The sequence below is a fragment of the Vulpes lagopus genome, chromosome 1 (assembly GCF_018345385.1).
Source record: "Vulpes lagopus strain Blue_001 chromosome 1, ASM1834538v1, whole genome shotgun sequence".
NCBI classification, from domain to species: domain Eukaryota; kingdom Metazoa; phylum Chordata; class Mammalia; order Carnivora; family Canidae; genus Vulpes; species Vulpes lagopus.
The window spans coordinates 6,521,470-6,547,486 of record NC_054824.1 but is presented as its reverse complement, the minus strand read 5'-3'; the positions used below and the strand labels follow the sequence as shown (position 1 = coordinate 6,547,486).

General features: G+C 44.2%; 2 protein-coding genes across 8 annotated transcripts in view; both read right to left on the bottom strand.

The window, feature by feature from the left end:
• Positions 1–237: 237 nt before the first annotated feature.
• ZBTB24 (zinc finger and BTB domain containing 24) lies at positions 238–13,173 on the bottom strand. Its single transcript, XM_041772307.1, is given in 8 exon segments — positions 238–1,520; positions 1,523–1,854; positions 2,961–3,042; positions 7,356–7,439; positions 8,114–8,197; positions 8,653–8,820; positions 11,382–12,729; positions 13,021–13,173. Coding segments are annotated over 7 exon segments (2,157 nt in total). The 5' UTR covers positions 12,424–12,729; positions 13,021–13,173; the 3' UTR covers positions 238–1,155.
• A 10,762-nt stretch (positions 13,174–23,935) lies between these two features.
• The window catches only part of AK9 (adenylate kinase 9), a 117,463-nt gene continuing 115,381 nt past the window's right edge, over positions 23,936–26,017 (bottom strand). For all 7 annotated transcript variants that reach the window (XM_041759135.1, XM_041759768.1, XM_041759067.1 and 4 more), the window contains 2 exons: positions 24,974–25,088; positions 23,936–24,571 (listed from right to left, as the gene is read on the bottom strand). In XM_041759135.1, coding sequence (XP_041615069.1) covers positions 24,369–24,571; positions 24,974–25,088 — 318 coding nt within the window. In that variant the 3' untranslated portion in view covers positions 23,936–24,368. The remainder of the gene's footprint in view (positions 24,572–24,973; positions 25,089–26,017) is intronic.

The following is a 26,017-nucleotide window of genomic DNA, read 5'->3' as shown; positions in this document are numbered from 1 at the left end:
TAAAGTGCACTGGGCCTGAAAACCTAACCCACAGGTAATTTCAACTTTTGAAAATTATTTAAAATCCTACAGCTACTAAGGCTCTGAGGTTCAAATTATTTTTGAGACTTGGCAAAGATTGTACTTGTTAAAATGAGGTGTCCATTTGTGAGATTTAACATACTTTGCAGTAAAAATAGATTATAAGGTCCCATCTCCAGAAAGTTATCAGACATAATACACAGATCACTTTCAGGATCAATTAGAATTCAGTAGAGTATATTTGACACTTAAATTACACTGAATAAAATTTTATATTCCAGGGTAACTGAGATAGTTTAACTTCATGAGGAAGAACAAGTATCACTGCTGACAAAAATTCAGAATTTATGGGTTGAATGTCTCTTGATCCAATTTCACACTTTAATTAGACTTTTAAATTTTCAGTAACCTGCTTTTAAAAAAATATGTAAATCCAAAAAAATATGTAAATCCATGTTTCTCAGAAGAGTTCAGAATTTTTAAAATAACCTTGTACCTTTCTGACTTCCTTGTGATATTCATTTTGAGTTAAAACAGACTTTCAGTTTGTGTCTTTGAATCTATCTCAAGCATGACACAAGCAGCCCACTGTACCAGAGAGATTAAATGTTGACAGTTACTCTTAGGGGATTAGCAGATATTAAAAAAGGACAGATTCTCCAAGATCGTCATCTGTCACACTCAGCCATGACTTATCTGTAGAAGCAATCGTGCTGCCGAACAGAAAAAAAAGAAGTAGAACAAACCATTCTACCCAATTCAACCAACGTACGACTTCCTTTGTTCTAAAAAAATATAAATAGCAAAGTCCGCAAGACCAGAGCCTGCGGCCTCGAGCATTGGAGACTTCGAGAAGTCTAATTCAATGCCTCCAAACAGAAAGGACCCAAGACTTTAAGGGATGTAGTAGAGGAAAATGAAAACCATTCATCGATACTGAATGCTAAATCCAATCAGGACGCCCTACACGACACAAATCACACACCCTGTTGCCCAGGTGGAAAGCACAGAACCGTGAGCTAGCTGGGGTGTGGAAGGCTCTGGGTGTGAGCGTCACAGAAAGCCTGCCTTCCAGCGCACGGTCAGAGGCAGCCTGGCGGGGGAAGGGCCCCACAGGTGACATGTGCGCACAGGTCAGCTCTGCTCCTGGCTCAGTGGTGTGGGTGGCGGCGCAGCAGGCTCTGGTGTCAGCTGCAGGTGCTGAGCCGGGTCTGAAGCGCTTGCTAAGCCGAGCTCCCCTGTTGGCTCTTGATGGGCGTGAAGATGTTCCAGGGTTTCCTTGGACAGTGTGATGACGTGCACGGGCTCGCTCTGTGAGGGTTCCATCGGGCTTTCAATCATGTTGAGGCCCTGCATGTGCTCTGATTGCTCCTGTTGGGCCGAAAGGATTAAATTCTGCAGGTGTTCCGGCTGCTGCGCGAGCAGGGTGAGATTCGCAGCCTGGTCCGGGGTCATGTTCTGAGAGCTCTCTGCAGTGACGATGCTGATTCCCTGGCTAGTGCCGGCATGAAGTTGAGGTTATGCACGGAGTTAGTCACCAGAAGCTGAATTTCCTGCTCTCCAGATGCAGAGAGCTGATACGGTTGCAGCTGAAGAATATTCCTGACCTCTTCGGTATTATTAGTGCCAGAAACGCTGCTGGCATCTGAGGCCGGTTTTTCTTTGCTGTGGATTTTCAGGTGAGCCTTCAAGTTGTCTAAGCGAGCAAACTGTAAGTTACACTCAGGGCACGAGAAAGGCTTTTTGCCCGTATGCAGGATGCAGTGTCTCCTCTTGGCACTGGAGTCAGAGAAGGATTTGCCACATATGCCACAGGAGTATGGCTTTTCTCCTCTATAAAGAATACACATTTTATCTTAAAAGCAGATCTGTTTATCACTTCCTGATTATTTAGGGAGCAGAAGTCAAGAAGAGAGGAAAATTAACTCAACTAGGAGTCATAAGTCATGGGTTCTTCTACTAACTTAAGGAGTCAGAGCAAGTCACAACTTTCAGGGGTTTCTGTTTCTAATTCTCAAAGAAAAAGAAAAGGGTGGAGGTGGTGGCTGAGAAAGGGTGGTGGGTGGGGCTGGGCTACAAGTGATAACATTTTATGATTCCATAGTCTGTATTTCAGATAGGAAAGCAAATATTTATATATTACACATACAGCCCCTTTTTTGTGTTCACTTTCACTGCCAGATTCTTGTGGCCAAATAAGTATATGGGTTAAGCGACCGACTCTTGATTTTGGCTCAGGTCACAATCTCAGGGTCATGGAGCAAGCCCTTCGTTGGTCTCCGTGCTGAGCATGGAGCCTACTCAAGAGTCTCTTCCCCACGGGACGCCTGGGTGGCTCAGTGGTTGAGCGTCTGCCTTCAGCTCAGAGTGTGGCCCCGGGGGTCCTGGGATCGAGTCCCACATCAGGCTCCCTGCAGGGAGCCTGCTTCTGCCTTTCCCTGTGTCTCTGCCTCTTTCTCTGTGTCTGTCATGAATAATAAATAAATAAAATTTAAAAAGTCTCTCCTCCCTGCCCTTCCCCACTGCACAACCCTCTATCTCCCACTCTCTCCCTAAAAACGAAAAAAACAAAACATCCAAGTTGAGTAACCCTTAATTACTTGTTTTAGAATCAAATCTGCAAGTTGTATGAGTGAAAACATTTACTCAGAAAACATCAAATTCAGTAACTATTTTTAACTGAAGATTTAAGCTTTGGATCAGCCCCCAGCCCAAAATAAAAATTCAAGTAACAAAACTTTTGCTAGCCAGAACCAGTTTTCCTGACTTTGCCTAAGTGAGGAGTTGCTTTATTGAAAAGATAAAATAGTAAACTACACAGAAAGTTCAACCCATGTAGTAATTTGGGGAAAAGGGCTAGATAAGCAACATATGTCACCCAACCCAACACCAGGGTGGCTCGAGGACTCCCACATAAGAAAAGTATCTGTAAACTTTACCTATGGATTCTGATGTGGGTCTGAAGGGAACTCTTTGCTGTGAAAGATTTGCCACAGATTTCACAGGTAAATGGCTTCTCACCTAAAAAAGGGACAGTGTTTAGAAATACACATCCAACATAAAGCAAGCAGCAGTAATCAGGGGCGCCTGGGGGGCTCAGATCAGATCGTGATCCCAGGGTCCTAGGATCGAGTCCCGCATCGGGCTCCCTGCATGGAGCCTGCTTTTCCCTCTGCCTGGGTCTCTGCCTCTCTCATGAATAAATAAATAAAATCTTTAAAAAAAAAAATGAAATAAAGCTTCTGGGTGACTGAGGCCTGCAGCCTGGCTGCGAAGCCCCGTCTGACACAGGCCCCGGACGCCTCTGCTGTGCACCTGCCCGAAGCCTTCCGGCGCCCACCGCCCTGGCGCAGCCTCAGTCACAAGTGCCTCCTGGCATCTCTCTGGCAGGTCAGAAACTTGTGCCTCAGGGCTTTGCATCTGCCCTTCCCTCTGCCTGGGATGCTCTTCTCCTGGATGCTCTTCTCCCCAATGGCTGTCTCACTCCCAGAACATCCAGATCTCCATCCAAGGTGTCCCCTCAGCAGTGAGGCCTTCCCAGACAAGTCCCCACATAAAAGGGCAGCTCCCCTTCCCACAGCCTGCCCTTAGCCTGCGTTTAGCTCCTCACAGCACTGACCCCCACCTAACCTGCCAGGCAGCCATGTGTTCTCTGCCCTCCCTGGTCAGACAGCAGGCCCTCAGCAGCAGGGGCTCTGGCCACCCCACTCGCCGCTGTGTCCTTGGGACCCAGGAGCGGTGCCGTGAATGGGTGTTCAACAGCTGAGTTAACTTTCACAGAACCTGTTAATGCAGAAAGATTGTACAGAGATCCATGTTCATAGAGCTCCTACCTATGAGCCAGTGATTTTAAGAAAACAAATTAAGGAGAAAAACTTGTGCTTGAAAAAAAAAAAATGTTCAAAGCGGCATAAACCAATCTGATGGATAATTTTCGTAGACAATTTAACAGGATCATTAAAGAACCAACCTACAGTAGGAAGCTTTTCTTAGGAAATCTAACAGGTTTATTTTTAAGAAGTGCTCCTTACTCTAAGGTCTAAAAGACCCACACTTTTAACTTCAACTGAGAGTGTGACCTGCCCTGATCGATCCTGCCTCCTCTTTATCCCTGAAGTTGATTTCTCTGGAGGTGGCGATGCGTAAGCTTATACCTGCTGGTTCTAGGGAAGAAAGTGAGAAAACCCTCAGTACCTGGGCTACCTTCGTGTTTGTTTCACTCTGCTTCCTTTTCTAAAAAGGAAGAAAAAGGACTCATTAAAAGTGAAACAGAACCAGACTCAAACTGGTTCCTTTCCTCTTCTTTTTTTTAATTTTAATTTTTTAATTTATTTTTTAAAATATTTTATTTATTCATTCATGAGAGAACACACAGAGAGAGGCAGAGACTCAGGCAGAGAGAGAAGCAGGCTCCATGCAGGGAGCCCGACGTGGGACTCGATCCTGCGTCTCTAGGATCACACCCTGGGCTGAAGTTGGCACTAAACCACTGAGCCACCCGGGCTGCCCCCTTCTTTTTCTTTTTCTTTTTTTCTTTCTTTTCTTTTTTTTCTTTTCTTTTTTCTTTTCTTTCTTTATTTCTTCCTTCCTTCCTTCCATCCATCCATCCATCCATCAAATTGAACTCCAATTGAATTGGAGTTCAATTGCCAACACATAGCATAACACCCAGTTCCCGTCAAGTGCCCCCTCAGTGCCCGTCACCCAGTCACTCCAACCCCCGCCCACCTCCCCTTCCACCACCCCTAGTTCGTTTCCCAGTTAGGAGTCTCTCATGTTCTGTCTCCCTTTCTGATATTTCCCACTCATTTTTTCTCCTCTCCCCTTTATTCCCTTTCACTATTTTTTATATTCCCCAAATGAATGAGACCATATGTTTGTCCTTCTTCAATTGATTTATTTCATTCACTCAGCATAATATCCTCCAGTTCTATCCACGTTGAAGCAAATGGTGGGTATTTGTCATTTGTAATGGCTGAGGAATATTCCATTGTATACATAGACCACAGCTTCTCTATCCATTCATCTTTCGATGGACACCGAGGCTCCTTCCACAGTTTGGCTATTGTGGACATTGCTGCTAGAAACATCGGGGTGCAGGGGTCCTGGCGTTTCACTGCATCTGTATCTTTGGGGTAAATCCCCAGCAGTGCAATTGCTGGGTCGTAGGGCAGGTCTATTTTTAACTCTTTGAGGAACCTCCACACAGTTTTCCAGAGTGGCTGCACCAGTCCACATTTCCACCAACAGTGCAGGAGGGTTCCCCTTTCTCCACATCCTCTCCAACATTTGTTGTTTCTGGTCTTGTTAATTTTCCCCATTCTCACTGGTGTGAGGTGGTATCTCAGTGTGGTTTTGATCTGTATTTTCCTGATGGCAAGTGATGTGGAGCATTTTCTCATGTGCTTGTTGGCCATGTCTGTCTTCCTCTGTGAGATTTCTGTTCATGTTTTCCCACTTCATGATTGGATTGTTTGTTTCTTTGCTGTTGAGTTTAATAAGTTCTTTATAGATATTGGATACTAGTCCTTTACCTGATAGCTCATTTACAAATATCTTCTCCCATTCTGTAGGTTGCCTTTTAGTTTTTTTGACTATTTCTTTTGCTGTGCAAAAGCTTTTTATCTTGATGAAGTCCCAATTATTCATTTTTGCTTTTGCTTCCTTTGCCTTTATGAATGTATCTTGCAAGAAGTTGCTGTGGCCAAGTTAAAAAAGGGTGTTGCCCGTGTTCTCCTCTAGGATTCTAATGGATTCTTGTCTCATATTTAGATCTTCCATCCATTTTGAGTTTATCTTTGTGTATGGTATAAGAGAATGGTCTAGTTTCATTCTTCTGCACGTGGATGTCCAATTTTCCCAGCACCATTTATTGAAGAGACTTTTTTCCAGTGGATAGTATTTCCTGCTTTTCGAGTATTAGTTGACCATAGAGTGGGGCCACTTCTGGATTCTCTATCCTGTTCCATGGATCTATGTGTCTGTTTTTGTGCCAGTACCACGCTGTCTTGATGACCACAGCTTTGTAGTACAACCTGAAATCTGGCATTGTGATGCCCCCAGCTATGGTTTTCTTTTTTAATCTTCCCCTGGCTATTCGGGGTCTTTTCTTTTTCCTTTTTTTTTTATGATAGTCACACAGAGAGAGAGAGAGAGGCAGAGACACAGGCAGAGGGAGAAGCAGGCTCCATGCACCGGGAGTCCGACGTGGGATGCGATCCTGGGTCTCCAGGATCACGCCCTGGGCCAAAGGCAGGCGCCAAACCGCTGCGCCACCCAGGGATCCCTGGGGGTCTTTTCTGATTCCACACAAATCTTAAGATGATTTGTTCCAACTCTCTGAAGAAAGTCCATGGTATTTTGATAGGGATTGCATTAAATGTGTAAACTGCCCTGGGTAGCACTGACATTTTCACAATATTAATTCTTCCAATCCATGAGCATGGAATATTTTTCCATCTCTTTGTGTCTTCCTCAATTTCTTTCAGAAGTGTTCTGTAGTTTTTAGGGTATAGATCCTTTACCTCTTTGGTTAGGTTTATGCCTAGGTATATTATGCTTTTGGGTGCAATTGAAAATGGGATTGACTCCTTAATTTCTCTTTCTTCAGTCTCATTGTGTATAGAAATGCCACTGACTTCTGGGCATTGATTTTGTATCCTGCCACACTGCCGAACTGCTGTATGAGTTCTAGCAATCTTGGGGTGGAGTCTTTTGGGTTTTCTATGTACAGTATCAAGTCATCTGTGGGGAGGAAGAGTTTGACTTCTTCTTTGCCAATTTGAATGCCTTCTATTTCTTTTTGCAGTCTGATTGCTGAGGCTAGGACTTCTAGTACTATGTGGAATAGCAGTAGTGAGAGTGGACATCCCTGTCGTGTTCCTGATCTTAGGGGAAAGGTTCCCAGTGTTTCCCCACTGAGAATGATATTTGCTGTGGGCTTTTCGTAGATGGCTTTTAAGATGCTGAGGAATGTTCCCTCTATCCCTACCATCTCCTTTTTTTTAAGTAGCCTCTACCGCCAGCGTGGGGCCCAACATGGGGCTTGAACTCCCGACCCGGAGATCAAGACCCAAGCTGAGATCAAGAGTTGGATGCTTAACCGACTGAGCCTGTATGAACTTCCATACAGGAATAGTGCTCAGTTAAGTCATCTCTGTGTTACTAAGAAATAGAGATGGGATCTCTCCACAGAACACTGTTGACAGCCTTCTGCCTTGGGCTTTTACATGGTCTTCTAAAATTCCCACCCAATTTATAATAAATGGAGCCCAAGGAGGGGACTCTTTCTCACTCTTCTGAACCAGAAAGGAAGGATGGGATGGGAGTTTTACCTGTGTGTGTTCGCAGATGTTTCTTTAGCTGAGACACATCCATGAATTTGCGATGGCAGTGGTTGCATTCCGGTAATGAGTGGCCTTGTCGCAACAATAAAAAAAGTGTCAGTGCATATACGCGCTCTCTCCCTGCACTTCTTCAGTGATTTGTGTTAAAGCACCTCCCTGAAAAATAATCACTTTAAATATGGTACTTTAATAAAACAACAATATTTTTTATTAATTTGGTAACAGCATTTTCCCATGCATCTCAACTCCCTGTTTCCCGAGGAGAGCTGGGACCCTGCCCATGTCCCTAAAAGTACTCTTCTTTCCCTGAAGCATGGGTGTGACTGTAGCCAACTGATGTCAAATGTCACTTCCAACCCCTCATTTAGTTCTTATTAGTTGGCGGGAGAGAAAAAAAAGACCGTGTATACAGCTGGGTGGGAGAAAGCCTGGACTGACAATTGTGGGGTGGGGAATATTTCTGTCTAAGCACCATTAATAACCAACCAACTGGCGCCCTCTTATTCAAGTGGCACTTTTGAAAGATGTCAATTCTATAGGGTTTCTGTGACACCAAACTGTACTATTAAAAAATTAAATATAAATCACCAGGTAAGAGAATAACACAAGGATATCTAAGTTAGATGCTTTTTAAGATTCTTTCCCTAAATACAAATTATCTTCCACAACATGAACCTATTGTTTCCAAATAATTTGTATTTGTGAATTGCTCCCCCAAATCCAAATTTTCTCTCACTTTATTGTACCTGTATGGACTCGGTAATGGCTCTTCAGTTGTCTTTTCTGGCTAAAATATTTTCCACACTGATCACAGGTGAAAGACTTCTGTCCTGCCAAATAAAAAACAAGACACTAAAAAAACATGCCAAAACTATAAAGAACAGTAACACAGTGGGCCCTGGTCCCCATTTTCTATGAATGACACAAGTGACTTGCCTACATATCCAAATGCCCTCAGAGTCAAAGCACAGGTCCATAAATGTACAAAGGTACGTAAAGCAATAGGGAGTGGTGGGGACTGGGGCAGAACTGGAAAATACAAGTTTGCCCCAAAGTCACCCAAGTAAAATCATTCTAAACTCTGGGGGTTAAACAAAACATGTGTGCACACTGAGCTCCCGCCCAGCAGCCGATTTATAAGCCCTAGTGTAAGACACAATGCTGTGCACAAGTCTAAACCTTAGTCTGGCAGAGGCGTAATTCTGTTCCCTTCAGTGACACTACGTGGGAAACGCCCACCCCAGGAACCTGGTGGCAGCTGGCCCTCTGCTGCAAGCCCAGCTACCTGAATGCAGGCTCATGTGCTCCAGCAGTGAGTGCTTGGTGGTGAGAGCCTTGCTGCACACGGTGCAGGTGTAGGGCCGCTCGCCTGTGTGCATCCGGGTGTGGACCTGCAGGGAGTGCTTCTGGGCAAAGCCTTTTCCACACTCATTACATTTGAAAGGTCGCTCCCCTGGAATAAGAGGCCCAGAAGCACAGTGTAAGCAAGAACATGCACATCTCTGTTTCCTCCTAGATTAAAATGACAATAAAAGGGATTTCTGCTAACAGGCACCTATCCAAAAGGGCCAGAACAGGAGAGAAAACATCAGCACTCTGGCAAGCTGGAACAGATGCATCCGATGCCAGCAGGGCGGAGTGCTGTGATACATACAACCCAAGGCAGAGCCTCCACAAGGCTCAGGAACTGGTGGCACCTGTTATCTCTGAAAACAGAGTAAGGGAGGATAAATGACCATCTGTTTCAAAGGCCCTGAGACCCCCCTGACTGGACCCAAGGAGCCAGACGACTGGCCTGCTCTCCAACAAAGGATGGGCACTGTTCTCTGAAGAAGGTAAAACAGTCCCTGGACTGAGGGTCTTCGGATTAGAGGTCTCCAGGCACAGTGGAGTGGGACTGCTCCAGGGACAGCAAGGCCAAGTTTACATTTAGGGTGATGAGACTGCCCAGCCTCCTCCCCCGCTCCCACTCTAGACACTGGCAGCCAGGCCTCCAGCCTCCAGGCGGGAGGGTGGAACATCTTTGGGAACGTGGCAGGCCAGGGTAAGAGGGCTGCACGTGCAAGGTCAGGTGTCGGGGAGGAAGTGGGTCCCCCTCCAGTGAGGCCGCTGTGTACAGGCCCGCTCCACCCCACCGCAGTGGCCAGCAGCTTTCACTCAACCATTCCAACAATGGGATTAAATATGGTTTTTCACACACCACTGTTCAAGGAAGGCCTTTTAGTAGCTGAAACAGATACCAAAACAGATAAGGAAAAAAAAAAAAGCAATTTGCGGAAAACAGAGGCTGCCCATTGGGGGGGAAGAAAACATTAAAAACTAAGGAACGAGTCACTGCTGCTATTAACAAGCTTGGGGAGGGAAGATACACTGTGAACCAAAAAGAGGATTCACGATCATAATTTTTAAAAAATAATAATTTAGAGAATAAAAAAGGGGTCCTACAAATAAAATAGAGTAGACATAAAACTCTGAGAATTGAAAGATAAAGGGAAACTCTCCCAGAACGAAGAGCTAAAAGTGATGAGAAATAAGAGGTAAGGACTTCAGAGGGTGGAGGTGGGTCCAGAGGCTCAACATCCAAATTCCAGGGAGTTCCAAAAAGAGAGAGCACAGAAAACCGACGGGAGATAACCATCAATGAAAGTTTCAGAAAATTTTCTGGAACCAAAAGGTGGGAGTTTCCGAACTGCATGGCTCTACGGGCAGCCACCGAAATGGGATGAAAACAGACCCATGCTAAAGTGACTCACTGCCAAATGTCAGAATAGTGGGGGCAAAAGGGAAGATCCTACAGGCCGCTCTCCTTAACAAATGTTACAGAACTATTAAACCCTCTGTTTAACCATCCTCTGTTACAGTTCAACAAATGTTTCCCAAGTGTCTACTTTGTTTAAAGAACCAGAGATTCAAGGTTCTCGACAAAACACCAAGGCCCCCAACTAAATCAGAAGTTCTGGGGCTGGTGGCCAGTCACTGGCAGTTTTAGAAGCTCCCTAGCTGATTCTACTGTGTGGGCAGGTTGAGGATCACAGGGCTAGACCCAGCTGGGTCAGAGGACGGGAAGTTGCCAGGTGACAGGAGACTTAACTACTACTAGTCCCTATACTTAAGTTTTGTTGTTGTTGTTTTTTTAAAGATTTCATTTATTTGTTCATGAGAGACACACAGAGAGAGGCAGAGACACAGACAGAGGGAGAAGCAGGCTCCCAGTCGGACCCCGATGCGGGATGCGATCCCAGGATTCCAGGATCATGACTTGAGCTAAAGGCAGATGCTCAACCACTGAGCCACTCAGGAGTCCCCCTCTACTTAAGCTTACAATTAGGTGAGGGGTATTTAACTGGTAACTACAACCCAACCCAGCAGAGCAAATTCAGTAAGGGAGGGCTCAGAAGGAAGGGATTTTTGCCTAGGGCTGCACTGTCCGATACGGTCCCAGTTAAATTATTAAAATAAAAAATTCAGTTCCTCGGTCACACTCACCACAGGTCAAGTGCTCAAATCACAAGGGGCTAGTGACCACAGAGGTCTACTGGCCAGCACTGGGCTAGAGGCACCAAGAAGGAGAAGACATTTACAGCTAGATGGGTGAGCAAGAAAGCTGTCCCGGGCAGACCTGGGCAAAAGCAGTCAAGATGAAGAACGTTCACGAATCTGAAAGTGGACCAAATCTGGCTAGTTTGAACCCCGGGCATTAGAGCCTGGAACCAATGACTCCAAACAAGAACAGTGTTCTGCAATCAAGCTCCTTAGGTTCAAATCCCAGCTCTGTCACTAAACAGGACCTGGGCAAATTATTTCTAGGACTTGGGTCTCTTCACCTGCCCGATGGGGATACCACTCCCTACACCTTGGGGGCTCGTTTTAAGAACTAAATGCAGTAACACGCATAGAAAGGCCTTACTCTAACGCCCATCACATAGAAGTTGCACAATAAATGAAAGCTATCATCACCATCATCATCATCATCACTCCAACACCTGTTCGAGGAAGCTGCGAAAGTGTAATTACCCGTGTGGCTCCTCTGGTGGATTGCCAAAAAGTGATTATACTTAAACACTTTGCCACAGTCCTTACAGCAGGCCTCGGGGCCACCGGGGCGCTTTCTCCTTCCACAGACCCTTTTGGCTGAACCCTGCTCGTCTTCATCCCCGACAAGTTTGTAATCTTTAAGTTTGACGGACCTCCTGATCCTCCGCTTGCTGTACCGACTCTGGCTATCCTGCCCATCCTGGGTCTTGGGGTCACAGTTCTCATCTTTCTCAGCAGGCATTTCCTCCCCTCTACCTGGCTCACAGGACGGCTCAGAATCCTCCATTTCTTTTGCTGGAATCTGGTCATTCAGGAAGCCACTCTCTCCCTCTTTGACCACAAAGTTATGCCTATTTTGAACGGAGTTGTTTACCCTCAGTTGTATTTCTTCCTCTGCAGCCAGCTGTGATTTCCCCTCCTGCAAACTGTTGACTTTTCTCGGTCTTCCCCGTTTCCGTTTTGGGGGGTCGTTCTTCTTATTAGAAATAACCACCACTGGAGTGCTGCCGGTATTCAGAGTCGATGGCTTCGGGGAGCTATGATTATTCTGGAAATCTGTGTAAGCCTTTACCAGGTCATAGACTTTTAAGAACTGAGCGGTGGCCAGGATTTGTTCTGTACTTTTCTCACTGGCCTGGAGACAACCCGTGTAGATAAACTCCAGCAGGACGCCGAAGGTGTCGGCAACCATGCCTTCCAGCATATAAATGGACTGGCCGATCTCCCCCTCCTCGGCAAACATCATTGAGAAGTATTCGCTACTGGCAGCGAGTAAGGCTTTGTGAGCCCGGAAATGCACATTCTCCACGATCAAAGTGATGTCGCAGAGAAAACCTTTCTTCCGCTGATCCTCCAAACTGGCCAGAACAGTGTCACTGTGCGTGTCTGAGTGGACGACCAGCTGCCCAGAAGGCTCTGAGGATGTGTCTGCCATTTTCCTTAGAGGGCCAAGGCCTTGCGTGAAGCCTGAAATAAGAAAGTGGAGATCAAAAGAGGAGGAGGCATCATCTAACTGGTTCATGCCGGTCCGGACGAACTACTACGCGTGTGACTCACTGTTAACCCAACTTTCCCATGTCACCACTTTCAGAAAGATGTAAAAAACGTAGCTGGGGACCCTCCCCCTTGCTGGACACCGTCACCTAGCTCGGCGAATTTCCAGCCGCCGCGTTCCTCCTCGGGGTCTGCGTCCTCCTCCTCCGGAAAACGAAGGAATGGGAACCGACCATCTCGAAAGTCCTTCCTCGGCACTAACTCTGCACCGCTGCACGCGCGTCAGGATGGGAAACTACGGTGTCTCGAGTTCACGCCCTGCTAACCATCTTGTCTGCGAAAACACAGGAAAAAGGGGCACAGGAAATGGACACGAGCGACAGGAATCCGGGGGGAGCTGCACTGGAGGAATGACCGCGGCGCAGCGGGCCTCGCCCTGCAAGGGTGGCACGACCCCCCCCCCCGGGCTGGCGCCGGACGGACGGTTCCCCGGGAGCCCCCGGGCCCGCGGCGCGAGGAACAGGACGCAGGGGAGGCCCTGGGGCGGGACAGGACTCGATCGCGGGGCGGGGGGGGGGGGACCCGACACGGCCGCGGCTCCCGCGCCCCCGGCTGGCGGACCTACCTCTCGGGCGCCCAGCCCACCCGGCGGCCTGGCGGGCGCACCCCCGCACCTCCGCCGGGCCCGCCCTGGCGCCCAGCTCCGCGCCCGCCGCCGCCGCCGGGGTCTCCGCGCTGCGGCCGCCGCCGCCAACCCGGAAGCGCCGGCGCCGGGAGCCTGCGCGCGGACGCCGGACCACGTGGCCGCGGACGCGGGGCGGGGCCTGGCGGACGCGGGGCGGGGCCTGGCGGACGCGGGGCGGGGCCTGGCGGACGCGGGGCGGGGCCTGGCGGACGCGGGGGGCGGGGCCCTGTCGCTGCGATGGTGTCAGTTTTCTGTCCTATTAGGCGTAACACGTACCAACCCGGATCGGTGTTGGCTCTTCCCAGATGCGGAAGGTCGCGTGAAGGTCTCGGATGTGTGACGAATGAATGACATCATTTACACGCACTGCCATCATCGTCACTGTCATCATCTAATGCGGATGTAGTCGTTATTACCGTTGGCCTCCTAATTATTTTTGCACGTCTGTCTTGTCCTTTTCCTTCCCACGCCCAATTTCCCCGGGCCAAGGGCGTGAAGAGAGGTGCTCTCTCTAGTCCGACAGCTCTGGGGACTGAGTGAGCTTGGGCAGATTACTGGTCCTCTGAACCTTGTTTTACCTTACCTGTAAAATGGAGGTGTCAAGGCCAAGTGTCAGCCAGGTTGGGTAGCTGTGGGCAAACAAAGATTAGGTGGGTAATGAATTTAGTGTCTGGTTTAATTCATATCTACCATGATTAAAATGGTCATTATTGTTATTCAGACTTTCATCATCCTCATTCTATAGACTTAAGGGTTTCTAACCAGTCTTAGCTGCAGGGCTGTTCTCTCCAATACACTGGAGTAGGGAGATCTTTCCAAATGCAGATCACATTTGAGAGTATAGAGCCATTCCCCTGATTAAAATCCAATGTGCCCCCCTTTGCCCCCCCCCCCCCCACCGTGTACCCTCCTAGTAAAGGCCAAGCTTCTTGAAATGGTCTACAAGCCCCAGCCAAATTCAGTCCTCTCCTACTTCTCTCTCCAACTATTTCAGCATTTCCACGCTCTCAATTTATGATTCACCAACACCTAATAGCTTTTACAGATCTTCCTCCACTTACAATGGGTGTGTGTGTGTGTTGTGTTACACCCACCGTAATTTGAAAATATCATATTAAAAATATTGTAAGCCGTGTAACACACCTAACCTACTGAACATCGTAGCTTAGCCTAGCCTGCCTCAAACATGCTCAGAACACTGGTCTTGGCCTGCAGTTGAGCAAAATCATCTAACACAAAGCCTATTTTGTAGTAAATGTTGCTTGTCTCCTGTAATTTTTTTTAAAGATTTTATTTATTCATGAGAGACAGAGAGAGAGAGAGAGAGAGAGAGAGGCAGAGGGAGAAACAGGCTCCATGCAGGGAGCCAGATGTGGGACTCGATCCAGGGTCTCCAGGATCACACCCTGAGCCATAGGCAGGCAGCAAACCGCTGAGCCACCCAGGGATCCCCTGTCTCCTGTAATTTACTGAATACTGTGTTGAAAGTAAAAAACCAGAATGGCTGTATGAGTACAGAGTGGTTGTAAGTGTATTGGTTGTTCACCCTCATCATGATCACATGGCTGATTGGGGCTGCAGCTCACTGCCACTGACCAGCATCACGAGAGGGGATCCTACTGCATTATCACTAGCCTGGCCAAAGATCAAAATTCAAAATTTGAAGTGCAGTTTCTACTGAATGCATATTGCTTTCTGCATCATTGTAAAATTGAAAAATTCTCAAGCCATCATTAAGTCAGGGACCATCTGTACTTTATCCCCCCCACCCGAATACATACTTCCAGAGCCCCAGCATGCCATCTATTAGCCTCCAAGATTTTGAAACTGAATATGTGATTACCAGCCTGGCTCTTTTTAAAATTTTACTAGTTTACTAGTTAACCCCTTCTCAGAGGTTTTCCCTTTGTCTTGAATTGTCTCTAAATCCCAGGACTCGTGGGGGGCCGGGTGGAATGGGCTGCTCTACCTGACTTCTACAGCAGCAGAAAGAGAAGTCAATCTGAGGAGTCAGCTACCCCATGATTTGTCACTGCCACAGAACTGCAGGAAAAACATTGCTCCTATGCAGGTCCTCAATCCAACAGCTGAAGATGACTCAGGGCCCAGTTAAGCCAGGCACTCCCACTCCCCGTTTCCATCACTGCTCACTACACCCCAAGCTCTGTGACAGGAGGGGGCTCTGGGGGATCTTCCAGCATCTGCCACTCACCCCAGAGACTAGTCCTTTCTTCAAGGCAATTTTGTTTAGGATTCATATTGACTTTTCTTGAAATATTTGTTCTTGTTCTCTTTGGTTACAGCCAGCCAGCTGTTCTACCTTCAGCAGATCTTCATAACCTTAAATCTTGCAGAACAGGTTTTGGGGTGCCAATTATTCATCCAACAAATATTTATTCAGTGCCTAACAAGTATCAGGCTCTATGTCAGGTGCTGGGGATACAGCAACTAACAAGGCCCTTGCCCTCGTGAGGCTTACATATCTACTAAGAGGAGAAAGGACAAAAACACCAGTAAACAAATAATGTAATTTCAGAAACTGTTAAGCTTTATAAGAACTGAGGATGGAGATTGGCAGGGAAAGAGAAAGTGAAGTTAGTAGAGTGACACTGAGCTGAGATCTAAATTATACAGAGCCAGCTATCTGAAGATCTGGAATTAAGAATGTTCCAGGTGAGGGAAAAGCAAGCAGAAAGGCTCTGAGACTGAAAATGAGCTTGCTACTTTTGGCGGACAGAAAAATCCTGTGGCTGGGAGCACTGTCAATGAGCAGGGAGGATGACTGGAAGCAAGGTTGCCAGATTTTGCAAATAAAAACATAGGCCATCCAGCAAAACTTGAATTTCAGATAAACAATGAATAATATAGCATGGGACACTCTTATGCTAAAAAAAAATGCATGTGATCATCTGAAATTAAAATTTAATTGAGCATCCTGTGTTTTATCTAACTATCTGCAATGGAAAGGATGCCTGATTCTGACAATACAGGAAGTGAAATTATGAAAGCCTTTTATGAAAATTATGAAAGACAATTCCACTGCAGGATAGCTAGAAACGACAGCAGAAAATGCATAACAGAACTTAAAGGAAAGTAAGGGACCATAAAAATAGAGGGATTTTGAAATCAGAGTAATAAGCTATACTTGGAGCCATGGAAACCCTAAGCCATGGTGTTTTGTGAAACCAGAAGCTCGTGGTTTAGGTTTTAATGGGTAAACTGGAACCAGAAGACAACACCTCCTTTGATGGGTATGAGGTAGGGAGTCAGAACAGAGATCCTCCTGCAGAAACCAGGCCCTTCTGAAGGGCTACAATCTCCATGAAAAGGTGGGCTGGGGGCAAAAAAAATCTGCCTTCTGGCAAAGGGAGATAGCAAGAGAAAATATCTTTCCTGGCCTTGGCTCCCAGTGAGGAGGAAAAGACTCCTCTAAAAATTTGTAACCATTCAGAATTTTAAAAAGAATGACTGGGATTCCTGGGTGGCGCAGCGGTTTAGCGCCTGCCTTTGGCCCAGGACGCGATCCTGGAGACCCGGGATCGAATCCCACGTCAGGCTCCCGGTGCATGGAGCCTGCTTCTCCCTCTGCCTGTGTCTCTGCCTCTCTCTCTCTCTGTGACTATCATAAATTAAAAAAAAAAAAAAAAAAAAAAAGAATGACTACTCGGATAGTCCTTCCAGAAGTTAAAATGTAATCAATGAAATTTAAAAAAATCAATGGATTATAACTACACAAAAAACTCCATGGACAGACTAAATGGTTCATCTACCTAGAAGGTAAATCTGAAAATATTGCCAGAAAGCTAGTCTGAAAAGAAGAGATTGAAAGCATGGTAGAGAGGTCAAGAGACACAAAGAACAGAGTAAGAGTGATTTGTCATATAATTGACCTGGGATTTCAGTTAGAAAGATTAATGAGAATGAGAGAGAAACAATATTTAAAGATGCTGGTGAGAATTTTCCCAAATTGGTGCAAAACACAAATCTCCAGATTTGGGAAACATAATAAATTCCAAGAAGGCTAAACAAATGAAAACTTACAACTAGATACATTGTGGTCAAAGTGGAGATCATCAAAGGTAAAGAGATCTTAAAAGACTGTATTAAGAAAATATTAATTACCTATAAAAGAAACCCGGTCAACCTGACAGCTGACTTTTCCACAGCAACAGTGGAGGCAAGAAGTCTTCAGTAGGCTGATATTTTCAATATTCACCTATTATTTCCCCTTTAAAATAGACTTTATTTTTTAGAACAGTTTTAGGTTCAGCAGCATTTGCCAGGTCTTCAGACAAAAAGTAATGTAATGACGGTAAATAAAATGTGGAGAACAGGGAAAGGATTTTGTACTTCTTGTTTTCAATGGTTACATTCAGATCCACCAAGTAAATATAGTGTATTTGACCATTCCTGTGGCTGGACTGCGTGCTGTTATATATTATGTTAAAAACTGTTGTGCTGAAACCTTTTTCCTCATATTTGGGATTATTAGCCTGCTACAAATTCTAGGAAATGGAAGTATGAGGTGAAAGGAGATGAATTGTTTTAAAAGAAGAAGATAACACCAAATGATGGCCAAGGAGTAATAAAACGGGTGCTGTTGGACACCCCCGGAAGCACCATGAGTGGTTGAATTATCTAGACCGTCTTCGCAGAAGTCTTTCATTTGAATGAGGTCCAGTTTATCAATCATTTGTTTCATGGACCACGATTGGTATTGGATCTAAAAAGTCATTGCCATACTCAAGGTCTTCTGAGTTTTCTCCCATGTTATCTTCTAGGGATTTTATAGTTTTCCATTTTCCATTTTGATCTGTGACCCATTTTGAGGTGACTTTATGAAGGATATAAAAATGTGTCAAGATTCATTTTTTTTCCATGTGGATGTCCAGTTGTTCCAGCACCATTTTTTGTTGAAAAGACCATCTTTGCTCCATTGGATTGCCTTTGCTCCTTGGTCAAAGATCAGTTGGCTGTATATAATTACGTGGGCTCCCTTTTCTAGGCAAGTAATGATATACAGTAGGCAGATGTAGACAAGGATCTGGAGTTTAGAGGTGAGGACAGAATTTGAGATATTATTAATTGGATTTATCAGAGTATGGGTTACAAATTACTAAAGGATCATTTACAGAGTGAATATTGATAGGTAAGAGGCTATCCAGATTTTTTTTCTCTTTCCTCTCCAAATTCAACCTTCACCCTTCTTCCCCATCTTTTGGCCCTAGAAGCTGCAAAGACCAACAAAGCCCAGTACCGACTGGCTTCTGGGTGAATTGGGTCAATGAAGAACCCAGTAGGGGTTTGAAGGAAGGAGAAGATCACCATCATTTGGGATTTAGAGGTTGGTAGAGGTCCTTCAACATTATGAAGGGCATCAATAACATCCTTGCAGGCTATGATGCTTGACTGATGGATAATTGTAGCAGGCAGAAACTAGAGTCCAAAGCTCATGACTTAAATGTATTTGAAGGGAACAGAAGAGTAACTGACATTGTCCAGTGCCCATACGGCATCTTTATAGGGACAATACAGCACCTCATAGAGATTTTGCAGCACTAATTCAGTAGTGCTCCAGTTTCTAGGCCCCATATCGTCTGCATTTTGCAGGGATGATGTATATCTGTTTATATTTTTATTTCCTACCCTGGACTGGAAATATCCACATGACTGTATAAACTGAGCAGTCTTCCACTGAGTCAGTCTTTCTGACTCACAGGTTGTAAAATATACATATTTTTCAATTCCTGGAATATCTTTCACCCTATGGTTGAAATCTCAATTCGATTTTTTTCTCTGATTTTACCTGCCTTGACTCTGAACGGCCCATTTCATTCGAATGTTAATCCTTTAAGAATTCTTCCCAGAACCACCCATAGTTAAGGGATTTCAGGCTCTCTAGGTATAGCTCTACTCAAGCCTTCATTCGTGAAAGCAAAAACAAAAATGATGAAACAAAAAATCACCCAATACTAGACAGAGGCATGCATATGTAAAATGTCTTTCATTCCTTCCCTATTCTTGAGCTCCTTCCCTCTCACCAAATTCATGAAAACTTTCAACAAATGAATTGAAAATAAACGAAATACACATAATAAAACAAAATCTTTAAAAACTACCATATTTAATACTTCCAGTTTTGATGAATTTAAGACCACAGTTGACATCATATCCCACAATGAATTCTAGAAGCCTTAAAGAATTAACTATAGGATTCCTGGGTGGCTCAGCGGTTTAGCACCTGCCTTTGGCCCAGGGTGTGATCCTGGAGTCCCGGGATCGAGTCCCACATCGGGCTCCCTGCATGGAGCCTGCTTCTCCCTCTGCCTGTGTCTCTGCCTCTCTCTCTTTCTCTCGTGTCTCTCATGAATAAATAAATAAAATCTTTTTTTTTTAAAAAAGAATTAACTATAAACATGCACACATAGTAGAAGAAAACAGAATATTTATTAAAGCTCTGAAGATGAAAAAAAAATAAAGCTCTGAAGATGAAAGAACTTCCAGATCTTAGAAAAATATTCAACATCATAAAAGAAAGATGAACAGGTTTTACTTTGGTAAAAAATAGGATTTATTTACTGCAAATCTGAAGGATTGATGTACACATTACATCATGTAATAGATGTATATATACATTATATACAATATATACATATACATGATGTATATATGACATCAATAAAGAGCTCATGCAAAACAATTTAAAAATACCCAAGGAGCAAGAGGGCAAAAGGCATGAAGAAATAATCCACAAAAGAGGAAGTGCAACTGGTGATTAACATATGGAAGATTGTCCAATATTGTTATTAATTCAAATTAAAGCAACAAGGGTCTGTTTTCCACCCATTTATTATTTTGCGCCATAGTTCCTATCAGTAAATTGTCTTCCAAAATAACTACAGCCTCATGGTGCTTCCAGGGGTGTCCAATAGCACCAGTTTTATTACTCCTTGGCCATCATTTGGCATTTTCTTCTTCTCCTCCTCCTCCTCCTCCTCCTTCTTCTTTTTATCTTCTTCTTTTTTAAAAACTCATTTCCCTTTGTTTCCCAGAATTTGTATCAGGCTAATGATCGCAAATATAGGGAGAAAAGGTTCAGGACAGCAGTTTTTAATATAGTACAACAGTCCAGCTACAGTCCAGCCACAGGAATGGTCAAATACAGTCTATTTACTTGATGGATCTGAATGTAACCATTGAAAACAAGAAAAGAAAGGAAGTACAAAATCCTTTCCCTGTTCTCCACATTTTATTTACTATCATTACATTACTTTTTGTCTGAAGATCTGTCAAATGGGTGCTACTTCTCCTCTCTGGGTGAAATTATGCATTCTTTTAGTTGTAGTGAAAATGACATCTACGCAAGCCATGTAGAAGCACAGGCTGGTTGAAGGGTTGATGGGCTGCCTCGGCCTTGGCCCGGAGCCGTCAGCTGTGGGTGATGGCCTTGAGGATGGGGGTTTTGAGCCTGTGTGAGCATCACAGGCTGGTCTCCCACTCCTATTGCTTAACTCAGGGAAAAAAAAATCAGGGATTCTGAATACCCAGTCAGAATATTCCTTCATCATATTTGGGGCACTGGTTGATGGAAGATTTTTGGTAATATGCAAACATGATTTCTAAACAAAAGGAGAATTTTAGTAAGATATTTTAAAATGTATGTTCTTGGTTTTCATTGTAGAAGTGCTCTTCTCCCTTCTTAAGACACAGACCTCTGGATCTAACCTGCTAAAAAGACCAACTTGCAAACATTATAGGTGGAGTGTAAGTGCACATAGTAGGTGGAATTGGGGGGGGGGATTCTTGGGCTCCAGGGAGAAGATTTTCCTGAGTTTACTATAATATTTTAATATTCTAAAGTATACACACATGCACACACACATGCATGATTGCACGAAGGACTCAGGTCAATGAAAGGCCCTAGGAACACTGACATCATGACAGTGGCTTCCCAGTTATGTGCATGGTGTAGGGGGTGGAAAGGAAAGAGCAAGACTCTGCAGTTATGCTGAATCTGAATTCTTCTACTTATGCACTCTCTGCTCCTGTGTATAAATGCAATGTATAAGAATTAAGTAAGATGATGTAAGTTAAGTCAGTAGCACACCATCTGGCATGTGGGGAGGAGCCGGAAAATAGTAGCCCTTTCTGTAGTTATTCTAAATAGGGTCCTATGTGTAACTGTATTGGCATGTGAGTGTAGGGACCTGAGCTGTCCAGAGCTACTCTAGGAAGTCTGATTCCCCCTGCCCTTCCCAATCTGCTACATGGATTTCCTCAAGAGAGACCCTGCAGAGAAAGGGATGAAAGGGAGACTCACATGGCCTTTGGTCCCTTGCTCAGCTCAGGGACTAACCTCTCTCCTCGGGAGAGAGGGGGCATTCACCCCCACTTCTGTGCAGGACTCGGCAGCTCCAGAAAGAAGATGGATGAGGAATTAGAGCTGGGAAGATGGCACCGTTGGCTGTAGAGTTCTCAGGGTGAAATCCTATCGGAGACTGTGATCTCCAGGGCATGGAAGATATCCGTCCAGTGGGTGTGAACTAGTTGGGGAGCCTGGGAGATGCTCCCTGGAAACCCCAAGAAATGCTTGGGGGTACTGTGTGGGGCTGCTGCCCCTCATAAAGGGAGGGCGCTGAAGCAATAAAGTTTGTTTTCTTAAGATTTTATTTATTTATTGATGAAAGACAAGGAGAGAGAGGCAGAGACACAGGCAGAGGGAGAAGCGGGCTCCATGCAGGAAGCCTGATGCGGGATTCGATCCAGGATCAGGCCCTGGGCTGAAGGCGGTGCTAAACCGCTGAGCCACCCGGGGCAGCCCAATAAAGTTGGTTTTCATTGCTAAAGGAAACTCTTTCATACTCAAAGGCTGAAGAAGCCTGAGGACATTAGTGTCTGGTTAAGAAAACTAGAGTTCCCCTTTACCGTGGGAAGATGGGAAATTGCAGGTAAGTACTCGGAAGAGAAGAAGGGTGAGTGGGGCCTTACATTGCCAGCAAAACTTGGTAGCTACTGACAGCTCCCAGTCTCCTAAAAAAGTATAGATTCATCTATGGATATATCAGCAATAGTTCAAAGGCTTTTGGGCTTTACCTTAACTTTGACAATAGGCTTCCAGCTTTTGTTTAAATACTATTTTATTATGAAAATTTATCATATAAAACATATAGAACAGCCTTCTAGTTTTTAATCAACATTGTTGAAATTATAGGGCTCAAAGACAACATGGATGAACCTGAAGGATATTAATAAGCCAGCCAGACAGAGAAAAACAAATATTGCATGGTATCATATATATGTGGGGTTTAAAAAACCTAAAAGTTCAAGCTCATAGAAGTAGAGAGTAAGTAGAATGGTATTTGCCAAGGACTGGAGGTAGGAGGAATGGGGAGATATTGGTCAAAAGGTATAAACTTTCGGGCAGCCCCAGTGGCCCAGCGGTTTAGCGCCGCCTTCCGCCCAGGGTGTGATCCTGGAGTCCTGGGATCCAGTCCCACGTCGGGCTCCCTGCATGGAGCCTGCTTCTCCCTCTGCCTGTGTCTCTGCCTCTGTGTGTGTGTGTGTGTGTGTGTGTGTGTGTGTCTCAATAATAAATAAATAAAATCTTTTTTAAAAAAACACTGTTACAAAATTTAAGTATAGGATTCTGTATTATTGTATAATCACCACACTGTACATCAGATCCTTAGAATTTATTCATATTATAATTGAAAGTTTATACTTTTTAAAAAAATATTTTATTTATTCATGACAGAGAGAGAGAGAGAGAGAGACAGGCAGAGGGAGAAGCAGGCTCCATGCAGGGAGCCCGACGTGGGACTCGATCCTGGGTCTCCAGGACCTGGTTTAGGGTCAAGGGTGGCGCTAAACCATTGAGCCACCTGGGCTGCCTGTAAAAGTGGTTTTTAAGGGTTCTCATTACACATACAAAGTAACTATGTGAGGTGATAGATGAGTTCATTAACCTGATTGTGGGACATATTTCACAATGCATACCTGTATCAAAATCACCATGTTATACACTTTAAATATATACAACTTTGTCAATTATACCTCATTAAGCTGGAAAATAAACCCTAAACCACTTATTTTATTTTTTATTTTTTTCTTTTTTAGATTATATATTTATTTATTCATGAGAGACACAGAGAGAGAGGCAGAGACACAGGCAGAGGGAGAAGCAGGCTCCCTGTAAGGAGCCCAATGTGGGACTGGATTCCGGATCCGGGGATCACACTCTGAGCTGAAGGCAGATGCTCAACTGCTGAGCCCCCGAGATGTCCCTAAATCACTCATGTTAGAGATTGAGAAATAAAGGCTCAGAGAAACTGAGATTGATCCAAGATCATATAGCTAATGGTGGTATTTTTTTTACTTTTTGAAGAGCCAATCTTGCCATTTCATATTCTACATTTCTTAAACTGCTGTTGAAAAATTGATAACCTTATTTTACAAATCTCGTTTAAATTCAGTTTAGTGAGTTTTCCTGTAACACATTCTTCTGGATGTCATATGATAAGACTCCAGATTTCATCCTTCTCAAAACTCCAGGTGATTTCTAATTATAAAATAATGCATAGGGGGATCTCTGCGTGGCTCAGCAGTTTGGCGCCTGCCTTTGGCCCAGGGCCTGATCCTGGAGTCCCAGGATCGAGTCCCACATGGAGCTCCCTACAGGGAGCCTGCTTCTCCCTCTGCCTGTGTCTCTGCCTGTCTCTCTGTGTCTCTCATGAATAAATAAATAAAATATTGGAAAAAATAATGCATAAAGCTTGCTTCTTGAATACTTAAGAAAAAGAAAAGAGGCATCCATTTAATTATCTCAAATGCTTTTATTTTGTTGGGAAAATGATAGTGTCTTATGTGCATGAAGTTTACAACTCTTTATGTTGACAGTGTGACCAATTTTCTATTTTATTTATATCAATGTTAATTTTGTTTCTTGAAGATTACTAACATTTACTGAGTACTTTTCTTCAACAGAGGATGAAAATATTTAAAAGGAAATTGAACAATAGATTTATTAAGTAAAATAAGTTACCTAAATATTCTACATGGGATGACAATGTTGTTAGAGCATGAATGTTCAGGCAAAGAGCAATACCTTTTTAAGTTATGTTAAGACGTATGCTTCCAGAAGAGCACTCCTTCCTGGCTGGCAGAGCTTTGAGTCCATCTGAGGGCTCACTCAGGAGGGAGAAGTCCAGCACAGATGGCCAGATTTTCAAACTATTTCCTCAGTCCCTTTCAGATAACTCTTGACTCCTGGTTGCAGTTGCCCAAGCAAACTACCCATTGACTGGGTCTATATTTCTGAGGGAGAGAAAGATCTGTAATTTATGATCAAAGTCAATGGCTCTAAACTGAGGTTCCTTGTATTTTCTGGTCATCTTGGCACCCAGGTATGTAATGAGTTCACATCTCTCCATAAACTGTTCCAACTTCTTCTTATACTTCCTTTTTGTATATTCAGACCCTTTAGGATTGAAGGCTGTGGAAAATGTCACAAAACCCAATGTTTCCTGTTAGGTTAGTGAGTCATTAAACCGAAAAGAAAGAGAACTATGTGTGTGAGAGAGTTGCATAGCTGAGAAGATATCCAAATCCCAAGTAAGATTTAGGGATTATTCCATTTCAGATCATAATTGCCTCTGTTCACCTTTCTCTATGGCATGGATTATTGAGGGCAAATTGTATTACTTGTAGCCCTTGCTTTAAAAACTGGAAACTCAAATTTGATATTTTCATTAAAATATTTGCTATCCACACAGACACACAGGCATCCATACCAATGCAAGCAGCCGATTCAGCTCAACAATCCTATATATTTATCACATATACTACAAATAATGTTGAAATAGTTCCGGGTAGTGTATCATTAAAGAAGACATACCTTTCAGGTGAAATGCTATATATAGTAGTGCAGATCTCTTTACACTTAAGAAGGGGAACTTGGGCTTTAAGCATCCCACTGCATTCATTGCTTTAATTAGCGAAGTTGCGACACCCTGCAGGGGGACAGTATAAATTACACATATATTTGAGTTTGACTTTAGTGGCAAATAGATAAAGAGGCTATTCTTTGGGGTTGGGGATGGGACTTATAAGGTGGTTTGATGACTACTTAACCAACATGGAAAGGAACACAAAGCACTTTTGGTCAGGAAAACTGAAAATTACCAGTTGCTCAATGTCAGGTGGCTGATACATGGGCCTCATGACACAATTCTTTCTGTTTTTACATATGATATTTTCCATAACAAAATGTTAAAGATAAAAAGAAAAAGCTTTGGCCCATTTAAATTTCCATTGCCAGAAGCTGCCAGGCTACCTCTGCTATCAGGACCCTTGACCACCCGGCAAGGGATTCCAGAAACCACAGCTGCAGCAAAGATTCTGGAGCCCTGAGCGGGCAAAGAAGATGTGAGCCCCCCCTGATGAAACGTGGCCCTTTTATGAGAATACGCCTCTCTGGGTGAGCCTCATCTTGCCTTTTGATATTAAACCAGATTGAAGACTCACCATCTAAGCAAGCCAGGATAAACAAAATAGTTAAGAATTTGTGAGAAAGGTATGAGATTGTGCCCTAGGCATTAATTTTATGGAGTTTTTAAAAAGCGCTTTAAAAATAGTAGGTGATTACTGGTAAGTTTTATTATGTTTAAAAAGAGTTGTATTTAGATAAATAAAATGTGACTTGAGTAGCATTTGGGGGCATTTGCCCCCAAATTTGGGGAAAATATGACTTGGGTGGCTCAGTCTTGGTGGTATCTCAACTCAACACCTCCAAGCAGTGAATAAACCTCTCCCAGACTGAATCTGCACCTTTCAAAATTAAAACGGTTTACAGACACTGAAATTCAAAACGGGAATCTAACCACAAGTCAAATGTAAACAATTTCTTGACCATCTGCTTTCTCTCCACTTTATTGCAGGT